Source organism: Mangifera indica, chromosome 16, assembly GCF_011075055.1.
Source record: "Mangifera indica cultivar Alphonso chromosome 16, CATAS_Mindica_2.1, whole genome shotgun sequence".
NCBI lineage: Eukaryota > Viridiplantae > Streptophyta > Magnoliopsida > Sapindales > Anacardiaceae > Mangifera > Mangifera indica.
In genome coordinates, this window is record NC_058152.1 from 13674689 (window position 1) to 13685264 (window position 10576).

Consider the following 10576-nt stretch of genomic DNA (forward strand, 5'->3'; position numbering starts at 1 on the left):
TATATGTAACAAAAATAAATAAATAAATAACTCGTTTTTGTTTTTTTGATCTGAGTCAGATCAGACAGATGGGCCGATATTTCTTTTATCTATTTAATTTATTTATTTTTAATATAATTTTTACTCACGACATGGCAACTGCCTTTATTATTACTATTGTACCGAATACAGATTCTTTTATTTCAAAAAATATATACATATTCATAAGATTACTTCTATTCTTGTCATTTTCACGTAATAAATCCACTTAATAAATTTATATTTTAAATATGATTTTTTTTTCTTTTTTAAGCTTTTTTTAATTAAGCTTGGTGAGCTCAGGCAAAAATCAATTTAAATTCATTTTTATTATGAATAATCAATTTGAGTTTCAATTTAGTTTAATTAATCAGTGAACAATTATATTGAAAAAAATATATAATTTGAGAAGAAGTTGGAAAAATCATTCAAATTATAGAAAAAATAAAAGAAGAATTACAAAAAAAATAAAAGAAAATTATTTTTTAAAAAATTCGGTGTAATAACACTAATAAACCTTAAATTAAAACCAAGTGATCAAGCTCCAATTCAAATTGGGCTTATTTAAATTCAACATATATGAATAATATATGCCGTAAGATAAAATTGATGATTTTTCTAAGAATGATTCCCACCAACTCTTGTTGTAATTGGGACAAACAAACCCACCACCGAGAGTCCGAGACCAAACCTAGTTTATTTTTTTTTTTGTACTTAATAGTAATCTGCAGAAACTTAGCGTACCACATAGTGATGGTTTATTTTTCAGGATATGATGTTTGTCTCATTACCTTTTTAAGAGGCGACTAATGAGGTGGAAAGAAAAATTTGTTACAGTGGTATAAATATACCATAAACATGGATGTATTAATGAGTGATTTTATAAATTAGAAAATGGAGTTGTAAGAATGGTGGAGGGCATGATGCAATACAATAGGGCAATAATGTATAATGAAATAGGCTATAATAATAAGAAGTGTAATAAAATTATAATAAAGTTGAGTTGTGAAATAATTAGTGGAATGGGAGATTTATATAATAAGATGCGGTGCGTATAGTAGAAGGGAAATGTTGTGGGTTTAGCTTTAGATTATGACGAGGACAAACGTGACTTACAAAGGAAACCTCCATCATGCAGCCAATGCCTCATTTAATTCTTTAATTGTGACTATCTTGGATTCCCACTGCCTTCTTTCCTTAAGGTGCTTCTTTGTTTTCTCTACCAACACAGCTTCAGTTGTAAGCTACTCTTCATGAGCATATAGGCTAGTGAAGTTCAGTTTTACACTGAAGAAACAAGAAAGCCACTGAATTTTTGATGAAAATTTTACAAACATGACTAACCAGTGAAATTTTGATTTAAATTTTAGAAGGGAGAAGGACTATTTCCCACCCAACTTTTGATGCATTCTCAAATTGGCACCCACGGCAGATGAAAATCCAGTTTTCCCACCCATGAGCTGTTAAAATGGATGATATCTATTTGCATAAGGGTAAAATGTCCATTTTACCCTTGTTAGATGAAATGACCAAAATACCCCTCAATTTAATTTTTTAAAATTGATGTGAGGGTTTTACCATTCACCCCCCTTAGGTTTTAGAAACTAACATTTTCACCTTCCCTAAAGTTTTTAAACTTTAAAAACTAACATTTTCACCCCCAAACCTAGGGTTTTCATATTTTTCAAACTACAGATGCCCCCCATAACTTTCAAAACTAGCATTTCACCCCCATTCTTCAACTTCATCTCCCGATATCTTCTCCGGCGTCGTCACCGGCCTCCTCCTTCTCCTGGTGCGACGGTCGTGGTGCGACGAAGAGACGGAGATCTCTTCGTCGCTCGTCGTCCAGATCTGGGAGATCGCTCGACGAAGGTCTCTCTTCGTCGCTCGTCGCATCTGGACGCTGTCGCATCTGGAAGACGCGACGACGAAGGACGATGTCTGTTCTTCCAGATCTGGACGACGCTTCGTCGTCCAGATCTGGGCGACGAAGGGTCGTCCTTCGTCGTCCTTGTAGTCGGAGATGAGAGATCGGTCGAATGCGTCGGCCGTCGATGGTGGCCGGAGAAGGAGCAAACCCCAGGGGTGAAATCTAAACTTTTCAAACTTTGAGGATGGGTTAGTTATTAGTTTTTAAAACCTGGAGGGGGGAAACAGTTAAATTTAAAAGTTTTAAGGTTTTAAAAGCAAATGACGATTTTAGCCCTGTCCCTAACGGAAAAATTGGACGGTAGTTTGGTCACGGGTGGGAAAACTGGATTTTCATCTGCCGTGGGTGCCAATTTGAGCATGCATCAAAAGTTGGGTGGGAAATAGTCCTTCTCCCATTTTAGAATCCTGTCTCCTTAATAATGCGGCTTTTTACTAAGGAGAGGGCCATTCCAGTAGATGGGCTTTGGCATAGCAGTAACAAAAAAGACAATGGGCTATAAATTATTATTAAAAATCAGACCCTTTCTACAAAACTAGCCAAGTTGAAGACATCTCCATTTTTCAATAATCTTATGAAGAATAAAATATTGGCAAACAGGAGTCACCACTCACCAACTTCTGCGTTAAGTGGGTTTTGTTGACACGTTGACACACTACCATATTCATATTAAATATAATATTATTATTAATTTACCTAAAATTTAACATAATTTTTAAATTAAATGTCACAGATATATTTATATATATTAAAAAATATTATGATACAAATATAAAGATTTCAAATATATGTGACTTCATATGATAATGCCATAAAGAACTTGTCTCTTTTTCCCTATTTTTGTTCTTCTTTATATGGAAAAATCTATTAGATTCTATGTAACTCTTTAAACAACTTATTTTCAAACAAATCTATTTACTTTAGATCAAATTATGTATTTTAATAAGGTTTTCCTATCAAACCATGAATGTTTAGTCTTTTTATAAAGAGTATTTACCATTGTAAGGTTTTTCTATTTAAATTAAATTTTTTTCATATATTTATCAAAATTTATGGATAATTTTAGAAAGTTAATATATATTTTTGACTTTAAAATTTAAAATTTATATTTTTTATTTATAAAAATAATTTATATAACAATTAATAAAAACAAAAAAGCCACCAACCCACCGCCAACCCTCCAACATTGTATTACAATATAAAGTGAGAGAGTTGAGTTTCTGGTGTCTTGATAGTGAAAAACACACACCTCAGCCAATGGCTTCTTCACGGTTGTTGTGGGCTTCAAGGGCTGCATCTTATCTCAGGATCTCAGTCTTCCACAGAGGCTTCTCTTCTAGTAAACAACTCGTTCACTTTCTTCTTAATCATGTGGGGTGAATAGGAGAAAATGGGTGATCCAATTTAATCATGTTTATTTCTTTGTTAAAATGTTTGATCTGTCATTCTCTTTGAACAAAGATTTAATTTTTGGATAGGTGTGATGCTATTCATTCAAGTTTTGTATTTGTTGAATGGTTTTGGTTTATAGGAGGTTGAATCTGTGCATTCATTTGATTTTCTCTGCTAGGATTTGTTTTCCTTTGCTATATTTGTTTGTTTGTTTGTTTATGGCTGCTGATCATTTGGAAGGGTTCTTGATTGTGTTGCTATGTACTAGGACTCATTCAGGGTACTTCGCCTTTTCTTTTCCTCTCGTTTTCCTGCCAGTTTTCTGTTTTGTTTTCTTTCGTACTTGCTGAAAGGAAAGGGGTATCTTTATTTTGTCGGTTGTTAACATGTTCAGTGGCCACCTAAGTGGCAATGGTTGGTGGTATGGTGGTGGTGCTTTTCTTTTAGGATTTATTGTTTTTGGTTGTTAAAATGTTTGGTTTCCAGTTAAATGGCAATGATTGGTGGTAGTATATTTCTTTTAGGATTTATTTGTTTTGGTTGTTAAAATATTAGGTTTGGCAATGATTGGTGGTATGGTGCTAGTGTTTTTCTTTTAGGATTTATTGCTTTTGGCTGTTAAAACGTTAGGTTTATCAGCTAACTGGTTTTTTTTTTGGTTGTTAAAATGGGTGATGGGCACTTAAATTACAATTATTGGTTGTAATGATGGTGGACTTAGCCAGCTTATGGTGTAGAAGACAGCAGTGGTTAGAGGGGTGATGATGAAAAATGGCAGGATGATATTGATATGTAATGTATTGGCATGGTGTCAGGGTAATGTTGTGGTGGCATGTTGGTACAGATAACATAAAGTAACTGTCAGAAGTTATTTGATGCTAGAGTGAGGGTGGGACAGGATTATTTTTAGATTTTGGAATGATTTCCCATGCTTAACAAACAAAAATAAGAGACGAATGTTTTCCAATGAAAAGTTATTGGCATTTCTCCTGTTTATTATGTTTTAGAATGTGTTCTGTGTATCCCCCTTTATTAAAGAAGATAATCTACATAATTTATCTTAATTTCCACTGCAAGTCAGGACACCTGCTCTCTGTAGGATGAAGCATTTTTTTGCAACTTGGGCTTCATTTTGCTTCAACTTACACTTCTCAAATTTTCTTGCAGTTATAAAGGATCTAAGATATGCTGATTCTCATGAATGGGTGAAGGTTGATGGTAATTCTGCTACAATTGGTATAACAGATCATGCTCAAGATCATCTAGGTGATGTTGTGTATGTTGAATTACCAGAAGTAGGGACCAGTGTATCACAAGGTGGCAGTTTTGGTGCGGTTGAAAGTGTTAAGGCTACTAGTGATGTTAATTCTCCTGTTTCTGGAAAAGTGGTTGAGGTGAATGAAGAGCTGAGCAACTCCCCTGCTTTGGTGAGTTTGCCTGTGAAGTGCAACCTCAGTTCTTGTTTCATATATTTGCGCATCATTGTCATTTATTTGGGAATTGGTTCCATGGTTTTGAGTTGTGCCTTTTGCAAAGATTTGTTGTGTGCAGTTGTGTGTGTTGTCAGTTGCTGTGTCATTTGTCCACTGAATTGACATTTTGGAATATGGAGTCCAAAGGTAGCATCTTTTTTTTGTTAAACATAAAGTATGCATTGGCTAAGCATTTCATATATAACATTGCTTTGTCTACCTTGCTTCCCTTTTTCTACTAGTAAGGTTTGCTTCACAATTATATTTCACACTAGTAATAAATTCTTTCCTCATTTATTTGATTTTTGTTTATTATTTCATGACATTTGTTAATATAGGTTAACTCAAGCCCATATGATATTGGATGGATTATTAAGGTGGAGATGAATGATGCCAGTGAATTGAAGAGCTTAATGGATGCAGATCAGTACTCCAAGTTCTGTGAAGAAGAAAATTCAAAGCACTAATTGGACCACTCTGGTCATGTAGAAACAGCTTATGTTGTGCATGGGTTGAACTCGTGCCGTCTGGAAAGCTGAAAGTGCATATTTTTCTTGATGTTTTTCATTCAACTATGTATTTCCATGGCTCTTTTACTTTCTTGCGATGAATTTGATGGAATATTTTTCTTTAGACTAAGGATAATCAATTGAGTTTAGCAAATGATTTAGTCATTTGCAGCAAATTTGATATCCAAAAAATTCTGGAATGGCTTGGTAATTGCAGTTTGTACAATTTTTTCAAGTATCATCGTAGAAGATATGAAAATGGATGTACCCACTCCTTAATGCTGTTTTGGGACTAATGTTAACTGTTTTCTTTTTGGTGAATGAAACATTCATAAGCAGGAGTGGAAATATCTCATTTTGACAGACAAAAATTGAAACCTTTCCAGGGTTTTTTTGACAATAAGTGAAAGATTTGAATATTGTCAATTCTAACTTGGCCCTCGCAGCTTGATCTTTGATCTTTGATCTTTGCCTAGTCACAATTGAATTGAGCTTGAGTCAAAGAATACTTGGACTCTATTGTAGCTCTAATGAAACCACATTATATATGTAATGTTATCTCTATTATCTTTCTTGATATACCTTCAAGTATCCTAGAACTTTCTAACTCAATTAGTTAGTTGAAGCTCGAGTTTTGCCTAAATACAATGAATTGAGCTTGAGTCAAGCAATATTGGCTCAATTGTAACCCTAGTGATACTACATTACAAAGGAAGTGTTATCTATATTAACTTTCATATGAGAAGTACTGTTATAGTAATGTTACACCTTTCGTTAAGTACAAGTTAGACCACCTCAATCCAAAGTTGAGACAGAGGAAATAAAACAAAACGAATTTGTGTTTATAATATGAATGGGTTTGTGTTTTGACAAATAGTAAGTGGTGAACTATTCAAAAGCAACATATACATGCTTGAAAAGTGTATAGGTTCATATTCTTTTAGTTAATTTCAGAGTAATTCTTGCATACGACAGGATCCTTCAAATGAGGAAGTTAATTTATAAGGAATACGTGAATATTTTGTGTTCACGGTGATTTGGATTAAGTTTTGAAGAAAGGAAAAGTGTGCATTTTGTATGTACAGAAATCACAATATGCAGGGGTAACAACCAGTATAAGTTACAACATCTATCAGGTTGGCAGGGTTGTTTTCATATGTTTGTGCATTGTTCTAACCAGAGTAGTAACCTGCTCAATTTGATCTTCATTTGAACAAGCCGAGAGAAGCACTTTGGAAGTTCCACCATCTGGGTAACAACCAGCGTCAATCATTTCTTCAAAAATTTCTAAGCATCTTCTGTACAATTTTTTTCTTGAGTAGGCCCCAAGCCGTGAAGTCCAAGTCACCACATCAGGTGTTAATCTTTTGGCAGGAAGAGACTGGAACAGCCTTTCCATTCTCTCGATGAATCCTGCACGTCCATATACGTTGATCAAGATGTTGTATGTGCTGATATCGGTTGCATATGCTCCTTTCTCCATTACATTTAAGACTTCTTCCATTTTTTCAAATTGGCCTAACCGGCCATACAGGTTCAGCATACTATTGATTACAAAAGTGTCTGGCTTGAGCCCGGCTTTGTGCATCTGGTTTAAGATGTTTTCACATTTAGCAACATTGCCTGTTTTTGAATAGGCACATAATAATAGCAGGTGGGATTTCATTGTTGGGGTTATTCCTAGTCGCTTCATATCTTCAAATACTGCTTGTGCATCTAAAACACATAACAAAAATTGAAAATAAAAAGGGAGAGATAACTTAAGTAAAAATGAGATTAGAACCTGTTAAAGCAAAAGAAATTGATCAGAAATAAATGACATTGATGTGCCTGATTGCTGCTGAAAAATATCATGCAGGTAATAATGCCAGTTGTTCTCTTACAAGAATGAAAGTACAGTCAGAATAATGTTGCATTTTTCTTGTAAAACAGAAAAAGGTTTGTTTTGTCTCATTAATATTTCCTTTTTTAAGAACCGGAGCATTAACAATGCACATAAATTTTATATATGAAGAGCAGTGTTTGACAACCAATTCAAATATATGATAATCACTTTTCAGTTAAGAGTACTTGCCCTCATGAAGACCAGCTCTAGCATATGCATCTACCATGATATTATATGAAGCTCTATCTGGTTCGCAACCCATGTGCTGCATCAGTGAAAATATTTCTGCAGCGCCATTAGGATAACCTGCACGACTGTTCAGAAGAGAGTCAAAAAACTTTGTAGAATTATATTAACGGTATTCGTAAGCGTTTGTGAACATACTAATTTTTGCAAAAGGCCAGATGTGTGTGCAATCACTAATTAACAATAGATTTAACCAAGCAAGAAGAACCGGACTGTAAAGTTATTGACCTGTAAGCTTCCATAAGTGCATTATAGACATAAACATCAGGCTCAAGCCCAGCTTTTTGCAGCTGCTCAAATACTTCCTCTGCCTTCTCGCACAGTCCCTCCCTTGCAAATGCATTCACTAAAGCAGTATATGTGCAGATATTGGGTTTACACTTTTGACCACTCATTTCAGTAAACAACTTGAAGGCCATATAGGATTTGCTTGCCTGCAAAGTAGAATGTGCATACATGAACCTCAAATCCTTGGTGAAATTCAATTATAATGTAAAATAGCAGCAGTTAGAAGAATCATATTATAGTTGATTTACTCGGTATACACACACATGCATATTCATATATCCTCCCTTCCATATATTCATTGATTCTCTTATGGCTTAACAATTAACTCTGTTTCATTTTCCTGCTCTCTTTCTGTCTTTTTCTTTTTCCTAAGAGATAATTGACTCAGCTGAGGCTCTCTATAATCACATTCTTATAGTTAACATAAAAATGTGTAAGACCAAGGCCAAAAATGGTATATCTCATTTGGAAATCTTTGCCACTTGAACTTTTACATTTTATCCTTTATTGCTTTTGTCTACCTTCCCATATAAGTTGATCATCATTGTGTAAGTTTCAGTATTTGGCTGGCAGCAATCTCGCTTCATTCTCTGAAAGATCTCTATAGCCTTCTCTGGGTTGCTTCCCTTCATTAGTCCATCTATGAAAGCATTATACACAATTGCACCTGTACAAAACTAATAAGATTATTTTGTAAACTAACATTATAAATAAAGTTCATTTCAAAGTATATAAAATGTGAATCACGAAGTAACAATTTGCAATCTAACATAACAAATCGGTACATGAACAACAAAGTTCAAAATCATTCATTCAATTCTTGGTTTTCCTCTGAGCAATAAGTCTCCATAGAAGGAAATTGAAGAAACAAAGAATTAAGGGAGTGTTGATTAATTAATATAGAAACATACTTGGACGAACGCCATACTTCCGCATCTCAGAAAAGACCGCTTCAGCTTTCTCTAGCAACCCAGATTTGCAATAGGCCTTTATAAGAAGGGCGTAAGTATCTTCGGTAGGGATACATCCGGCTTCAAGAAGTTCTAAATACAAGAATTCTGCCTTCTTGTGGAGAGATTTCTGCCCATAAGCATCTATAAGCAAATTGAAACATATGACATCTGGCTGGAAGGAGCTCCTGTGCAATATCCATTCACATATCTGGAGATGCTTATAGGGTTACACTTGTTGATAGTCATATTCAAAATATTAAAAGACACAAAGGAACATCAATGCCATGGAACAGCATAGGCAAGGCTAAAAAATTATGTTCTTTCATAGTATTGAAATTTGGAAACAATCACAATATTCTTGTCAATTTTAACACTAAAATAAGAGGCAAAGAAGCACAAGTTTCTTACCAAGATGATTGGATCCCATTTCTTATTCAAGCGAAGTTGAACAGATACATTGATAAGATCATCCCAAGTGGCATGAGAGGGAGGAAGACTATCAAAAGACTCACATATATTGTTAAAATCCACTTCCTTCTGTACAAAGTGTAGGATTTGCTGAGCAATGGGGCTCAGCACTGGGAAAATTCCATCCACAAACCCGGAGCCATATTTCCACCCCTTTCCCCTCAATGAACCACCTAAGCAGAAATAATGGCATATACGCATTGACAGAGAAAGGCATACATAATTAAGACACATACAAAACGATTAGATGTATTAAAAGAGTGTAAAGTTTTTCATTACATCGTTTTCTAGATAGCTTTTTGTGATTAAAACTTCTCAATTTGCCATTTTTGTCAATGAAAAAGCCATCTCGGTTGTACTTGTGAATAGAAATACCATTGGAGCTGCTGTTTGCTCTCCATCTAAAATCACTCCTACAGCTTCTTGGTTCTATCAATATGCGATTCAGTGTGTTCCCAACAATTGACCTGAACAAGTTCAATAAGAAATTCACAGTTAATATAAAGTTCCATCATCATTGCTTAGTTTCCCATATGTGTCATCTATACACATATGAGGGATGGCTCTGATACAAAAAGCAATCTCATGGAACAGAAAATCCAAAACCAGAACAAGCTAAAACTGCAGTAACGTGTATTATAAGTATAACTGTTACTTAAAATTGAAGACTGAGAAAAGTTTTGAAGCAATGCCAAAAAAGTAACCAAAAAAATAGAGCATAAGCTTCTGCAGTGAACAGAATTCCAATATAGTAAAATGTTGTGAAATGTACAAAAGAACCCTTTTTTAGTAACCTCTCGAGCATTGATGTTCAAGACAAAGCACAAAAATACAGCAAAGCTCAAAAAAGACAAACGCTTAATTTATAGATTCAATGAAGTCAAACCCCAGATCCCATGAAGTGCAAAACGAAGATGAGTAAGAGTACAAGTAAATGAAGAAGAAGTGAAAGGGAGGATTACATGAAGGAATAGAAATTTAATGGGCAATATTGAGTGTGTGAGAGAGAAGGTTCAGTTGAAGATGAAGATAACGAACTCAAAAATATCTAGAAATGACGGTTAACTTTCCTCATACGACCTTCACTTTGTAGGAATATCTTTCCAATGAAATACTTCGATAATTTATTTTCAAAATTGGGATTTCTTTCCTTGCCTTTGTTTTATTTGATGAGTTGTGCACAGTAAAGGTAAAATATGAGAAATTAACTATTCTCCAAGGTTAGAGGATTCACATATAACCATGGTTTTGGATTCAGTATCCCATTCAACCAGGCCAATTGGAAAGCAACCAATGTTTAATGAAATTGTACTAGTACTAAAAAATATGTTAGCTTTTAGAGAAATAATTAATATTTACGACGGTTTTTAAATTAATAATTTATTATAAAACTAAACAGTTTTTATTAATTT

At 34.3% G+C, this 10576-nt stretch overlaps 2 protein-coding genes across 4 annotated transcripts; one reads left to right on the forward strand and one right to left on the reverse strand.

Annotated features, from left to right (window-relative positions):
* Positions 1 to 3129: 3129 nt before the first annotated feature.
* Positions 3130 to 5620, forward strand: LOC123198579 (glycine cleavage system H protein 2, mitochondrial-like). 2 transcript variants are annotated; one of them, XM_044613288.1, is made up of 4 exons: positions 3130 to 3290; positions 4511 to 4561; positions 4637 to 4770; positions 5154 to 5620. In XM_044613288.1, exons 1-4 carry the CDS (start codon positions 3209 to 3211, stop codon positions 5280 to 5282), a joined length of 396 nt encoding a protein of 131 aa, XP_044469223.1. In that variant the 5' UTR covers positions 3130 to 3208; the 3' UTR covers positions 5283 to 5620. The 2 variants fall into 2 exon arrangements, with proteins under 2 accessions (XP_044469223.1, XP_044469222.1); XM_044613287.1 differs by having other exon boundaries at positions 3132 to 3290; positions 4511 to 4770.
* Positions 5621 to 6318: 698 nt separating this feature from the next.
* LOC123198737 (pentatricopeptide repeat-containing protein At2g35130) lies at positions 6319 to 10265 on the reverse strand. 2 transcript variants are annotated; one of them, XM_044613495.1, is made up of 8 exons: positions 10127 to 10265; positions 9444 to 9631; positions 9105 to 9337; positions 8655 to 8904; positions 8265 to 8410; positions 7684 to 7889; positions 7399 to 7523; positions 6319 to 7040 (listed from the first exon to the last, which is right to left on the reverse strand). In XM_044613495.1, coding segments are annotated over exons 1-8 (1734 nt in total). In that variant the 5' UTR covers positions 10129 to 10265; the 3' UTR covers positions 6319 to 6456. The 2 variants fall into 2 exon arrangements, with proteins under 2 accessions (XP_044469430.1, XP_044469429.1); XM_044613494.1 differs by lacking the exon at positions 10127 to 10265 and adding an exon at positions 9959 to 10094.
* Positions 10266 to 10576: the final 311 nt, after the last annotated feature.

What these genes read in the sequence shown, in the direction of transcription:
- LOC123198737 (XM_044613494.1), bottom strand. An exon ending in AAAGCTATCTAGAAAACGAT is followed by an intron (nt 9,338 to 9,443) that starts GTAATGAAAAAC and finishes ATTTCTGCTTAG; the next exon opens with GTGGTTCATTGAGGGGAAAG. An exon ending in GAAGTATGGCGTTCGTCCAA is followed by an intron (nt 8,411 to 8,654) that starts GTATGTTTCTAT and finishes AGTTTTGTACAG; the next exon opens with GTGCAATTGTGTATAATGCT.
- LOC123198579 (XM_044613287.1), top strand. Translation starts at nt 3,209, where the DNA reads ATGGCTTCTTCACGGTTGTTGTGGGCTTCAAGGGCTGCATCTTATCTC. An exon ending in CCACAGAGGCTTCTCTTCTA is followed by an intron (nt 3,291 to 4,510) that starts GTAAACAACTCG and finishes ATTTTCTTGCAG; the next exon opens with TTATAAAGGATCTAAGATAT. An exon ending in TGAGCAACTCCCCTGCTTTG is followed by an intron (nt 4,771 to 5,153) that starts GTGAGTTTGCCT and finishes TTGTTAATATAG; the next exon opens with GTTAACTCAAGCCCATATGA.